Below are 14,761 nucleotides of genomic sequence, written 5' to 3'. Positions count from 1 at the left end.
CTTGTTAATGATAGAAAGGCTGTAACTTAGATAAAAGTCAGGATGCACGGAGATCTTACTATTGCTTTGGCCTCAGTCCACTTGGCTGTGGCAAGAAATCCATGCTTCCAGGAGGTGTAGCTGGCTTATGCCTGCTCTTAGGCTCAGGAGGTGAATTAGGGATGCTTGGAGTTGCCTTGATTTTTGTCCCTTTAAATCAGTCTCATGTCACTAATGTAACTAAATACAGCAGGTAATTTTAAAATAAGAAAAAGCTGTACTGTCCCCAGCCTAATCTCAGTCCCTGTTGAGACAGGATAATGAAACTTTTACGCTCCTCCCTCCCCCCAAAACACTGTCTTCAAATGTTAACCTCCAAAGCATCAATTCTCCTTCAGGGGCATGGAGTGATACTATATTTCCTGCTAATTTATTCATAGACCAAGCTGTAACCAGGCTTCCAGAGGAGCGTTTCCTTGTGACACAAAGGAAATCTCCTTTGGCTTTTTCAGTCTTATCTGAGTGCTGACTCATCACCAAGCAGGCCAGCCTCACGGGAGCCCTAGGGCATCGTGTTTGGGGTTTTTTTAAGATGTCAGCAAGGAGAACCCAGTCAGAGAGATTCGGATTCCTGCTCTACATTTATTCCTAAAGGGATTTATTCCTACAATCTGATGGGAGGTGGGGGGAAAGATACGTATAACTAAAATGAAGCTATTCGAGGGTGTAAGGGTTTTTTCCCTTCTCCAGTTAAATAACCTGCTTTGTGTTCGAATGTCAGTGAACTACCAGTCTGAAAATGTTAAGTAGATGTTCACTTCCTGGGGAAAATACTTAGGAATTTCCATGCTGGATCAACCAATGCTCTACTTAGCTATCCTGTCTCTGACAATGCCCAGTACCCGATGCTCCAGACAAAGGTGCGTGAAACCCAGGTTAGGAAATAACCTGCCATTAGGAAACCCTGAACTCCATTAGAGATTGGTTCAAGTCTTAAAGCATGAGAGTTTATATCCTTTGTGGAACTCTTGTTTTTAAACTGTGGCTTTAACCCTTGCTACCAGACCTCTAGAGGTTCCTGTTAGCCATGCTGATCTTCTGGTAGGACCAAGCTCTTGGCCTCAGTGATAAAGCAGGGCTTCTCCTCTGACAGCATGGACTTTGTTAGCAGCCTTTGCTTCCACATTTTGAAATCCAGTGGTTTAGAAAGGCTTGTTGACTGAATATCTACAATATGGCAGTGTTAAATTAACCAGCCGTGGAATCTGTATGACTCCATCTCCTTCAAGAAGCCAAATATTCCTGAAACTCTTTGCTTCCAGTGGGCTGCCTGAATACCAATCACTTTAATTGAATGGCATTCTGGAAACAGTTTTACTGGTTCTAGAAACCAGTTTCCAGTATTCCTCCCCCTCCCCCAGGGCATGCTGTAGTCTGTGTAACACAGATCTAATATTGTAGGTCCTACTCATTCTCTTGTGGGTTGGTTTCTCTAAAACCAATTTGCCATAATTAAAACGGTGAGCTGATTGACTTGTTTCAGTTCTTGCATTATGTAGCTGCATCCTTCAGGCAAAGACCCAGCTATAGACTGAGAAGAGTAGGGAAGGAGGGGTATCAACATATGTCTTGCTTAACTTGCAGATCAGCTGATCAGCACAAGGGGTAGAAGGACTCGTAAGTTTCTGGAAATGCTCGGTGTGCAGCATGCCAGGTGTCCGTATCCCATGTGTTGTGATATCCTGCGTACTGTGACCGGTTAGGGAGTTGGGTGTCTTAAAGCATTTGTAGCTTCGGGTATGTGGGCAAGCGTAGTACTTCCACCTCCAATGAATCTAACTATGTCATAAGTAATGGCAGTAAGGTCCTAGGTGAGGGGCTGGGTTGCCTGCTCTGTGTTGTGTTTTTTAGACCAGCTGGCTTTCACTTCAGAGAACAAGTTTTCAGAGGAACTTCTGACTTCTGATTGGGCCGCGCACTTGGGATCTGTTAAGCACAGACACTTTCTGCCATTTTTAATTGAGATAAACAGTTTTCTTAAATGTCCCGTTCTTTCTTCTTGCTGAACTGCAGAACTAAATCTTGTGTGTCAAAGCAGCTGGGTGTTTCGATGGTACAAATGAGAATATTCACCTGTGTACCCGTGTTTCCTTGAGTTAATATTTCAGTGGTATGTTTATGGATGGGCATATTCATTGTGAAACAACTCAGACATTGTGGCTTCAAAATTTCAGCACTCTGCTCCTTTTTGACAGCAGCTCCTAAGCAGATGGAAACCGGAGATGTGCTTAGTGGGGAGCGGGAAATGGAGCCAAGAGAAGGCAGAGTGGGAAAACATACTGGACGAGGAAAGGGCAGAGTCTAGTACATACTGGCTTTTGGTATTAAATAGCTGGCACCCGCTTGAGCTGTCCTACCTTCTCGTTTTTATTTGCATTACAGCTGTTCCTGGAGGCCCAGTCTGAGATTAGACCCCATTGTGCTAAATGCAGTGGATGCTCATAGTAAGACAGTCCCTGCCCTGCTGGGCTTGTGGTTTAAATAGACAAGACAGCTGAAGTGTGGGAGGCGAGGCACAGGCCCAAAGGGGTGAAGTGATTTGTTCAAGGTAATGAAGCCCCACAGTGGCAGAAGCTAAAATAGAGTCCAGATCTCCTGACTGCAAGTCTAGGGCCCTCTGCGCTGGACCATGCTGACATAGCAGAGATGTTCCTTTAGCTAGACAGAAGTGCTTTGCTTTTAATCAAAGTTGCCAGTGATTTGGGAAGAGAGAGAGGTTTAAGCTACACTGAAAGCAGTCAGTACCACTAGCTAGATTTGTCCCAAAATAAATATTTGAGGAATCTGCAGAACCTTGACCCCTCCCTTATCCTTTCCCATCCCATTACAATTCTGCTATATAACTTCTCTCTCTTTCTTAGGAATCATATTATTATTTTTTTAATGCTAGTTACATCTCTCTCTCTTTCCCCTCTCTAGGTATAATTGCTGAGGCTCATTAAAATGGCTTTACGCTTCCGCACTTTCTTCCCGTACGCCTTACCTGGAGTGCTGGCACTTATTGGTTGGTGGTGGTTTTTTTCTCGTAAAAAGGAGCGTACAAGCAATCGCGACTGGCAAGCATTAGCTGGCGTGGAAGATCAGAGGATTGGACCTCCCATAAAGGAACCTCTGTCCAGAGAAGCAGTAAATGCTACTAAAGAACTGCCTGTGCCCTCTGAAGAGGACTGCCCAGAGAATGAAACCTTAACTTCCCAGCTGTCTGTAGGGTTAATGACACCCTCTCTGGCATGTGACGCTCAACAGAGATTAGATTCCTCCAGGGACCATCCTGCCACCACAATAACGACCGTCGCATTGGGCACGTTTGAGGACGACAGTGAAAAACTGGAAAGAGCAGCGTCTCGCGATGAAACCGGGTCCCTTGCACAAGTGTCTCCCCGTTCAGCCCCGAAGAGTGTAGAGTGCTGTGACAATGCTGTGCTTGTTACCAAGCAGGAGTCAGCTTTCAGTGGAACCCCAGACCAGCAGCCATTGGCGTGTTCCGGGGTAGTGTCAGTAGAAGAGTCTTTGGGAAAGATTGGGGAAAGTGGTAAAGCAGATATGACACACGATTCATTGGAGAATCCATCGAAGGAAATCCAGTGCCCAGTGGCTACATCCTCAAACACTGGCTGCCTGCTGGCCCTTGGCTCTGAACCAGAGGATTCAGCCACTGCCCAGTCTGCCATTATAGATGAAGATGATGTTAAGGAAGTTGAGGACACTGTCCCTTGGAAGAGAGAGTCTGTAGTTGGGAAGCTACTGAATAATTGTGTAGAGTCTGCTGGGTCGGACCTGTCCGGGGAAGAGGAGGTGTCTGAGATGACCGTCAGTACTGTGCCTAAATGTCATGGAAGGGAAGAGAAGTGCTACAGGGATATGCAGTCAAAAGGAGATGGTTTGGAAAGAGAGAGAATTGGAGGAGTGAGTTTGGACAAAGATGAAGTTGAGAAAATTGAGCAAGCAGCCATACAGATTATTTCCAAAGTCATCTTGGCAGCTACTGAGGAAGTGCTGTCTAGTTCAGTAAGTGATGTGTCCAGTAGGATCTGTCAAGTTGCGGTCAGCCGGGTTGATAGACCGCTGGAGAGAGTGAGCATTTCATCCGATGAGATGCTTGCAGTGGAATCTAGCAGGGGGAATGAAGCAGTTACCACAGAGAATGTTGCAACAATACCTGTTCCCCTATCGGAAGAGAAACTCCATCGTTACATGTCGTATTCCAGCTGTTTGAAATACGGGCGCTTATCTAACCCAGTGCAGGTGGACCCAAAAGACCATCGGCCAAAGAAACCTGTGCACAGTGAAACCCAAGGAGATAACCGGACTTTGGTTACGAACAATGGAGAATCGTTGGAAGAATCGCATGCGGTAACGGAGGATTCTGGGTGCAGCGCATGTACGTCTGAAGATGGGACGAATGTCGAGGATCCCTTGCAAAGCACGTCACTGTCTCTCCTATCAGGCCAGCATTCAGACTTGCTGAGCATGTCTGTGATCCAGGACACTTCTGCAGAGCAGTACGTGGCACAGAGTGAGAAACCTCAGACCCCTATATTAGGGGAAGACAAAGTGCCATACAGCAATGGGGTGCTGAAAGGGGATGGTGCAGATCTGAGACACGAGAAGCACTGGACAGCGGAGACAGATGCAGATCACTCGGGAGGTAAGGGTTTACATCTCTTTGAGAGCCTCACACGAGACACATGGGGGAAGGTACATTAGGATAGCACTGAAAAGTCCTGCTCAGCAGACATAACCCCAACCCTCATCACAATTCAGAGGGCCTGCTCATGGGTAAAAATCCTACCCAAGTTGTTAGTAGATGTGTCTTATGCTCAGATGGACAGAATGATCCCACCCTAGGCTGCCAGCTCCTGCATCCCACAGTGATGGGAGCTCTAGGAAAAACCGTAGCGAGGTACGTGGTGTCCAGGAAACTCATCATGCTGGCCCCCATCCAGCAAAGCATTTAAGTGCATGATTAACTTAAATCACGCGAGCCGTCCCATTGGAATCAGTGTTTGTTGGATCGGGGCCAGGAAGCTCAGCACCTTTCAAGCATGAGCCCCAGAAGCGCAAGCTTGTTCCCGCTTGAGTTCAGGCAGCATCTGTTTGGCTGTAAGCATTAGGCTCTTGCCTTCGGTGTGGACCATTCACCAAAGGGCTGCGCTAATGCCAGTTTCTGAGACACATGGACGTGCGGACAGATGGAGCAGGGCAATTGCTTGAGGTCCTAAGACAGCGTCATCTGTGTCGGCACTAACACGGTCTGTTTGCTTGGAAAGTGGGTGCATGACGAGAGATCTCAGTAGCCCGTGCCCATGTGTAATGTGTTTGGCTTGTGAGGATTCCTCCGTTTCTTTGCTGTAGCCTCTCTCTAGCTAGTGGGTGGGTAGTGTGAAAGCCGGGGGTTGTTTCCCTTGCGGCTTTATATTAGGCTAAACACAAACTTCAGCCTTAAAAGCTGTATGTAAACATTCTTCATACAACCCTCCAGGGCAAACAGCTCCTAAAGACAGGCTGCATTCTATAGTCACTACAGAGTAACAGGAGAGCTGCCTGCTGCTAGCTAGCAGGCTCTGCAGCTTTTAATAGGAGACCAGGATTAACCATTTTCTAGATGTCCCCTCTGTAAGAAACGCTCCTTACTAAAGGAAGGAATTGCTCTTACCCTGCCGCATACGCTTCTCGGAATGACTAGCGGAAAGAACAAAAGCTCTGATACAGGGGCTGGAGCGAGACCACACAGGAAAGCGACAAAACTCTCACGCCAGGATGAACTCCGAGGTGATGTAGAGCAGGGATTCTGAACCTTCTTCTTTTCCAACATGCTGTAAAAACTCCACAGCCCACCAGTGCCACAATAACTGGCTTTCTGCATATACAAGCCAGGGGCAGGTGTTAGGGGGTAGCAAGCAGGGGAACTGCCTGGGGCCTTATGGCACAGGCCCCCCACACAGCTACATTGCTCCGGCTTCGGCTTCAGCCCCAGGTGGAAGGGCTCTGCTTTCTGCCCCGGGCTGCAGGAGGTCTAATGCTGGCCCTGCTTGGTGGCCCCCCCCAAAACCTGCTCGCAGCCCCCCGCAGGGGGCCTTGGACCCCTAGTGGAGAACCACTGGCATAGAGGGTGATGTAGGTTACTTGGCATGTGCGAGTTGAATGCTGAAAGGGAAGAAAGGGGGTGTAGCAGGAAAAGCCACCTCCTGCATCCTTGTCACCTCCCTGAAATCCCCACGTGTCACAGCTGCATCTTGATCAGAAAGTCTAAATCGAGACCCGCCAGGCAGATAGCGGACCCAATTGTATCAGAGCTCTGGCCCGACTCAGGAAGTGGCAGAAACAAAGCAGCTGCTAGGGTCCCTTGAGTTTTTGGTGTAGTGGAGCCAGGTGGCCAGAATACAGAAGAGCAAGCGAGGACTGTTGGATCCACGTCCCAGTAATGTGCTAACAGGCAGATTGCTGGGAGCTTATCACCTTTCTCATCCTTTTAATGATCTCCTGGGCCTCTCCTTCACACCGTTCCCCAACCATATTTGAAGTGTTGAGATGCTATTTAAGAAATCGGTGGCTTCCCATAACTGGGACTAACAGATTCTCACCCTTCCATTGCCTGATCTATTGATATGTATTCCCAGTTACCATTCTGAGATTTGGCAAATTCTAGTCCTCAGATTAGGCCCAGAGTCATTAGAGGTACTGTTAATTTGGGAACTCCCATGTGCAGGGTCGCAACACTCATACTTGAGGAAAAAGCTTCTGAATTTGCAATGGTTTTGCTAACACGGTTAGTGAACACAAACAATCCAACCCAACCACGTAGGCAGCAGTAATACAGTATTAACTTCATGTCTGGTGTCCTGTCGTACGTACAGTCACACCATCCTTGTGGAGACCTAGGGCTGACGAGGCAGGCTGTGATTCAGGAGGGTGATCTCTAGCGCACCAAAACGGTCCAATGGTCAAGGTCTCAACAGTCTAGGCTGTGGTTAGCCCTGCTATAGGGTCTCGTGGCTGCTGTAAATATTCATAAGAATGTTCGGCCTTCTTTGTCCATAACGAAATTCCTCAGCCTAATAACGTTGGGGTGTCCTTATGCTATAGGTTAGGTATATTAATTCTCTCAGGCTTGTAAACATATACATCAGTTGGCTACAGTAACAATCATGCGGTTGAACATCTGCTGATGTTCCTATCCTAAAATATCCAGACTGACATCAACTGCGTTCTTGTGGTTAGGTGTCGGTGTATTTTTCACCAGAACAAAGTCTTATGATATCTTGTGACTTAAGTTAGACAGCAGTGACCTCACTTACGCTAAGGCTTGTAGGCCGCATAGCTCATGCAAAGTGCTTAAGCTAATATTTTACAGGCTTGGGCCTGTAGGTTTCTTACATTACTACTTGATATACCTTGTATCTCTCATACCCTTCCCAAGCAGAAGATGTTGTCCTAGCCTTGCTTCCCAGAGGCCCAAAGCTAGCTAACCATGGGGAATCATAACCCCAAATCTCAACCCCCCTACCACAAGCAGCTTTTGAGAAGTATTTGGGCTTAATTATTGGGTGTTAAGCATCGGATACATCTGGATTCCCCATTCAAAGGTCAGGGGCCCTTTTGTGCTAGACACTAAGTCCCTGGCCCAGAGAGTTTGCATTCTAAGTAAGTAAGTGAGTAAATCAGAAACTGCCTTGGGCTACTAAACAGACTCTCCCTAAATGCTGTGTTGTGTGCTCAACTGAGGAGTAATAGGGAAAGATCTGCTTACTCACACTCCAGTGGTATGAATCTGATTCCCATTAAAGGAACAGCTCCTCTGAACTTCAGCTTGAAGTGATCCCTTCCAGTTTTCAATGAAACTAAACGGAATTCCTTAACAAAGGGCCCCTGTTTTTCACACTTGGAAACTTGCTTTTATCAAATCACATGTGTCAAGATGCATCTCTTGCCAAGAGCCCGGGCGTGTGATCTTTGGCTTGCCATGTGTCTCTAAGTTCCTTGGGCTTTCCCACATCCCATCCCAAAATGACTAAGATCTTTAATATCACCTTGCCCCTCAGAGGCTTCTTCAAGCCTAATAACTGGAATGGGGAGCAGCGTACTTTAGCCTCAGCAGGACCTGCCTCGTTGAGTTGCTTGGGAGATGTCTGGTTCATAGTATCCTGAAGCCCTTTTAAGATGGGGTTTTTTTGCAGCTGGAATGTTCCATGAGTCTTTGAAGAAGGTCCCTTCAATTGCTCCGAAGATTTCCTCCCCCTTCCAGCGACGGGTGGGAGGATTCAGGAGCATCACAACAATGGCACTTCCCATTCAAATTGTGGGAAGGGTCTGTGCTTTGCACTGAAGCAGCCACAACCTTCCATAAAGAGCTTTCAATCTATCTTTTATTGATGTTTGCAGGGCCTCTCTCATTGAAGTAGCAGGGCCCCTCCTGCTAAGCAGAGGGGTCAGTGATGTGTGGGTGCTCCTCAGTACGGCACATGTGGTCTGCTGCAAAGCCATAGATCTTTGGCGGTGGCTTATCCTTCCCACTGCTTCTACCTTGGTCCAGGGCAGCAGTGATCTGATGACAGGAGGCTTCCAGTGGAAAAGACTCCATCTCCCTTTTCCCCAATAACCCATAGCTAGGTTTGGAGTCTCAAGTATGAAGAAGCCTTCTCACAGCTAGTATTCCACTGCCAGTCCTATTTAATCCAAGGGGACATAATTCTGATCCTGTGACTGTATGGAGTTTGCATTCCACTAGTAATAGCACCTGGCTTCTGTGTTTAACCCTGCACAAACTCTTGGTGTCTTACATGCTGCCCATTGCATTACACATTATGCTTGTGAACACAGCAGTTCCTAATTAGGTTCAGATTTATATCACAGGTGTGGAATTCTTCAGGAGGTTTTAGGGGACAGAAGTCTGTTTCTAGTGGCCTGTTCCCATAAGTACCACAGAGCAGCCCTTGACACACGTTTTTCCTAGAGGAGCTGAGAATTGAATAGCAGACTCACAATCTAGAGCGTAAAGTGGGAATGTACAGTAGGGCCTACAATCAAGGATGTATGTGAAATGGGAGTTTTGTCAGCCTTCATGCGGTGTCTAAGAGCTTGGATTATGCAGACTGTCTGAATGTCATGGTATGGTGGTGGTGTGGGTTTTTTGTTTGTGTTTTTTTTTTTTTTGTAGGTTCAGATGTAAATAGCATGGATTCTGTGGACAGCGGCTGTGCCCTTGGGAAGGCGGAGAGTTGCCAGAACTCCAAGCCAGGAGTAGAATCCAATAAGTCTGAGCTCACTATCTGGGAGATAGAGGTGCCAAAGGTAATGAGCCAAATACTCGGCATCTGTAACTCCCTGCACTGACCTTGGGGAGTGTTGGTTAATGGTTTAAAGGGGGACTGGGAGTCAACTTCTGGGTTCTAGTCCGGGCTCTGCACATGGCCCTTCTGTATCTCCCTCTGTCTATAAAAGGGGTGCTATGCTTTCCTACCCCCTCAGGGTGTTGGGGCTTAACACTCCTTGAAATATCTGCTGAAGGACTCCAAATGCAAAGAATCCTTGTAGGGCTGCCAATTTTCGGTTTTAAGCGATAAACTTCCACCGCACAATGCCATGCGGTGGGGCCCCATTAAACTACGTGAGAAGCTTCTTTTTCTGGGATAGTGTAACCTAGGCACAGGGAATCAGCCCTGCGGTAGAAGAATCCATATCACTGGCCAATGAGGACAGGCTATTAGTATTTCTCCAGAGAAACTTGTAATTAAAGAACTAGAACGTAGGGTTCTTTTCAGTGAAAAGCACAATGCCATAAAAAGAAATGGGGCCAGATTCAGAGATGGGGCAATTCCGTTGATTTCAGGAATCACGCTAACCTACATCAGGCCTTCATGTCTGTGCTGCACTTGCTGTTTCTGCAGACTAGAAAGATGGACTTAACAAAATGTGAGTAAATCAGAAACTGCCTTGGGCTACTAAACAGAATCTCCCTAAACTCTGCTGGGCCAGTGTCAGTTTACATTTGGTAGAAGCCCAGTCTGCGCTGAGTTCCGATTGGTCCCCAGCGCCCAGTCAGACCCTGTGGCATTTCTTGTAGGTGAAATTAATCATTTAAAAATTAAAGATCCAAGGTGCTGTTCTTGCTCCTAACTGTGACTTCTCCATCTTTCCATCAAGCACTTGGTTGGTCGGCTGATTGGCAAGCAGGGGAGGTATGTGAGTTTTCTGAAGCAAACTTCTGGTGCCAAAATTTATATTTCAACGCTACCTTACACCCAAGATGTCCAGATTTGTCACATAGAAGGTGAGTGAGATGATTCCCAATTGTGGGGTTTTTTTAGTCTATGTTGTCTGAAATCTAATCTCTGGGTGCTTAGATAAAGGGATGAAGACCTGACTGCAGTTTGGATACTTAACTTTGAGTCCTGTGCTCAAAATACTACCACGGGTGCTTCAAATAGCATCAGTGGTAGGCCATGTCTATGCTAGGAAGGCAGGTGAATTTTTAGTGCAGTAAAATCGTGGGGGGAGCATATGATTCATAGATTCATAGATATTTAGGTCAGAAGGGACCATTATGATCATCTAGTCTGACCTCCTGCACAACGCAGGCCACAGAATTTCACCCACCACTCCTACAAAAAAAACCCCTCACACCTATATCTGTGCTATTGAAGTCCTCAAATTGTAGTTTAAAAACTTCAAGAAGCAGAGAATCCTCCAGCAAGTGACCCATGCCCCATGCTACAAAGGAAGGCGAAAAACCTCCAGGACCTTTTCCAATCTGCCCTGGAGGAAAATGCCTTCCCGACCCCAAATATGGCGATCAGCTAAACCCTGAGCATATGGGCAAGATTCATCAGCCAGATACTACAGAAAATTCTTTCCTGGGTAACTCGGATCTCACCCCATCTAATAGCCCATCGGGCCTATTTACCATGCATATTTAATTACCAAAACCATGTTATCCCATCATACCATCTCCTCCATAAACTTACCGAGTTTATGGCTTACCTCAACCAGCTCATGGGTGTTAACACACAACTGTCTTTTCCACACTAGGATTTTAAAATGTCCATATTTCCCTAGTTTGGACAAGGTTTATGGGGTACCATTTTCCCAAACTCGCTTACAGAGATGTGAGAGAGAGAGGTTGTTCTATATCTGTTTCCCTAACCATATGTCTGCACATACAGTGATATGGAGACACCAAGAGTTCCTCTGAGGCTACGTCTACACTGCAGCTGGGGTTGTGATTTGCAGTGCACGTAGGCATACCCGCGCTAGCTGTACGCTAGCTAGTTCGCTAAGAAATAGCAGCGAGGACGCCAAGGTGCGGGCTTCAGCGCCGGCTGCATGAGCCTGCCTGACTCCCCCCGCCCCCCGGATACATACCGTCTTGTGCTGCGTGCCATGGCACCATGGGCTCACTGCTGTTTTCAGCAAGCTAGCTAGAGCGTGGCTAGCGCAGGTATGTAGCCTATAATGTGGTAGCCTCTAGCTAATCCCCTGCTAACAACCCCGCTGATCGGATTTAGGTAAAAACGAAAACAAAGAAAAGTGGAACTAACATGTTTGCGGCCATTGGATTGTTCACGTCACCTGTATTTTAGATCCCTTTTGCCTCATAGGTTTAGACTGTAAACTCTCTAGGGCAGGGACTCTCTCAGGCTTGGCCTACGCTGGAGGGTTATACTGGCATAGCTGCATCAGTCAGGCATGTATTTAAAAACAAAAACCACCACGCCCCTGAAGGACACATCCATGCTGACAAAAAACCCCAGTGTAGGTGTTGAGTGATCTGCGGTCGATTTAGTAGGTCTTCACTATACCTGCTAAATTGACTCTCCAGTGCATCAATTGCTGCAGCGTTGATCCCCGGTAAGTGTAGACATGCCCATAGTTAATTTGTTCAGGGATGTGGTGTTCCTGTGTCTACTCTCCAGGGCCCTGCTGTGCTGGCATAGTCTCTGTAGTGGGAGGCATACCCTTATGCTGTGCCTGTTCCAGCACAATGGAACCCATTCTTGGCTGTAACCTCGTCACCACTGTAATCAACATAAATAAGTTGCTGTAGATTTTGATAAGAGAAATCACTGAAAATAAACTTGTGCTAAAATATTTTTGTAAATGATGTGGGGAGCTGGGAAAATATTCCATTTGCCAGAATCTTTAAAGAGCCACTGTACAAAGAAATATCACTTAAAAAAAAAAATCTTTATCTTGGTTACTCAGACACTATAGACACTATATTAAAACTGAATGGTTTTAAAAGTATGTGTTGCCATTTATGCTTCACATAACGCGCAGCCAACCTGTGGAACTCCTTGCCAGAGGATGTTGTGAAGGCCAAGAACATAACAGGGTTCAAAAAAGAACTAGATAAATTGATGGAGGATAGGTCCATCAATGGCTATTAGCCAGGATGGGCAGGGATGGTGTCCCTAGCCTCTGTTTGCCAGAAGCTGGGAATGGGCAATAGGATGGATCACTTGATGATTATCTGTTCTGTTCATTCCCTCTGGGGCACCTGTCATTGGCCACTGTCGGAAGACAAAATACTGGGCTACATGGACATTTGGTCTGACCCAGTATGGCCATTCTTATATTAATCTCTGTGCTTGGCTCATCATGGACAGATGCTGTGCTGGTTGGTTGTTTCCTCAGATTGAGGGATGTTCCTTGCACTAGCATAATAGCGTTTTGGGTCACGGAGTGTGGTTGAGACTTTCAAAGCAGGATATAACCATGCATCTTTCACTAAAGTTAATAGCAGGGATGTAGCTGGATCTTCTGCATGGCTTTGAAAATATCAGCTGTCAAGACTCTGTCACTGAAACTTAAACACACGCACAACCCCGCCACACTGGGGATTTTGTTTTAGCTATCTAATGTGGGGTTTAGCACTCATTGAATAGCCCTCTTCGGTGAAGCAGAAACCAGCACACAGTGATTGCATGGCAGGAGATACCTTGGCCCAGTTTTATTTACAGCTGTGCTGGTATAGACAGGAAAGATCTGTATGTAATCGTATCACTCAGGAGGAGTTAAAAGGTACTGCCGGTCAGGGGCGCTGGGACAATTTGTACAGTCGCAGGAGGTGCTGAGAGTCCTTGAACCAAACCGTAAACCCTGTGTATATGATAGAAAGCACTTCAAGCCAGGGGGAGAGTGGCAGCACCCCTCGTTCCAGCACCTGGGGCTCAAGTGTGTGCCCAACATATCCACGCGATTTGACTCGGTCTTTTTGTCTTCCAGGCTCTCAGCATCATGTGGACAAAGCGCTGAGTCTGATTGGTAAGAAGTTCAAGGAACTGAGCCTCACCAACATTTACGCTCCTCCAGCCCCATCACTGATGCTGCATTCCCTCCCTATGACTTCCTGGGTAAGCCCCAACGCAGCATGCCAGCTGTGTTTATATAGACAGACTCCATGGACGTGCGTAGGAGATGTATGCATAAAGCCACATTGCATTCTCCCTTCATTTTGAGTGTCCAATATCAAGGATGGCCTTATTGAGTAGGCCTATCGTACAATGACTAGGCATCATCAGTTCCATAGATGGATGTGCTGGAAAGACCGGGCATGTACGGAGTAAACGTGCTCCTTGCCTGAGAACAAAGACCACTTCTTGTTCCATAGCAGCCACTGTACAAGCAAGCAGCCCCACAAAGATTCCTTCAAGAATGTCCTTTGCTTTTCTTGATCAGCACAGATGCGGTTGTTGCATGTCAGACTGTTTCCATCTGTCGTCATGCTGCCCTGTGTTTAATTTCCCGGAACACACTCAGAAAATGTACCCAAACCTTCAACCCAAACATGCTTAACTTCTGGCAGTTACAAGTCTGACATAATGGGCTTTTGCCTACGATCTAGACATGTTTGCTCAAGGAAATAACTCTTTGGGTTTTTGGTTTGTGAGTGAGGAGATATTCTGGTTCTGTTCTTACAGTCCATTTGCCACATGGTCAAAGACTGAGACAATCAGTGTCTATATATATTGGTTGTCATGTGACTGGTAGAATCATACTGAATTGTTACTTTCCAGTAGCATCACATTCCCTTTAAGCGTCTTATTGCAGTTATTCAGATCTGGCATTGTAATCAACCTCCACTCTGTCCACACAATATTTCACATCTGTTTCCCTTTCCAGATGTTGTCTATAACTGACAGTCCATTTGGTGACAGATCCTACTGGTTACACCATGGACTCCAACATCCATTAAATAGCTGAATATAGCTTAGGAATATATACCTATATGTGCATCCACAGGCAGCAAGGGGGCTGAATGTTTCTAATTCTTTGAGCCTTCTCCTTTAGGTTTCTGTTTATAACCTTAAAGGGAAACTCCAGTACAGCTCAGGTTGTGGTAGGTGCCTTTAGGTTCTGCTAAGTTACAGCATACCATCAAAATTCTGATGGCTGCGCAATGGCCTATGTGAAATGACTTGGGAGGGAAATCTGTGAAAGTGTCTTCATCTCCAAAACCACCATCACAAACTACTACTTATTTGGCAGTCTCAGGAGAGAGGCCAGGAGCTCAGATGAGCATGGATTTAAACTACTTTCTCCAACAAGTGATTCTGCCAGATCAGAGTTGAGGAATTTTGGCACGATGGCACAAAATGAGCCTGCAATGTTGTTGCCTATAGTCTCTCTGCCCTACTGATAAATAGCATCCTTTAGTGTTGTCATTGTGCGTGCTGCTGCACAACATACACAATTGCTTCCCCAAAGAATTTACACTCATCTG

At 46.4% G+C, this 14,761-nt stretch overlaps 1 protein-coding gene across 2 annotated transcripts in view; it reads left to right on the top strand.

The window, feature by feature from the left end:
* The window catches only part of AKAP1 (A-kinase anchoring protein 1), a 43,357-nt gene that overhangs the window by 19,315 nt on the left and 9,281 nt on the right, over window positions 1-14,761 (top strand). For both annotated transcript variants that reach the window (XR_013348243.1, XM_077836475.1), the window contains exons 2-5: window positions 2,959-4,687; window positions 9,197-9,330; window positions 10,183-10,309; window positions 13,264-13,391. Coding sequence is in view for 1 of the 2 variants with exons in the window: in XM_077836475.1 (XP_077692601.1) it covers window positions 2,983-4,687; window positions 9,197-9,330; window positions 10,183-10,309; window positions 13,264-13,391 (2,094 nt within the window). In the remaining variant the exon portion in view is untranslated. The remainder of the gene's footprint in view (window positions 1-2,958; window positions 4,688-9,196; window positions 9,331-10,182; window positions 10,310-13,263; window positions 13,392-14,761) is intronic.

This window comes from Eretmochelys imbricata, chromosome 17, assembly GCF_965152235.1.
Source record: "Eretmochelys imbricata isolate rEreImb1 chromosome 17, rEreImb1.hap1, whole genome shotgun sequence".
Lineage (NCBI taxonomy): Eukaryota > Metazoa > Chordata > Testudines > Cheloniidae > Eretmochelys > Eretmochelys imbricata.
Note: the sequence above shows the minus strand (reverse complement) of the source record. Positions and strands in the feature narration are given on the sequence as shown.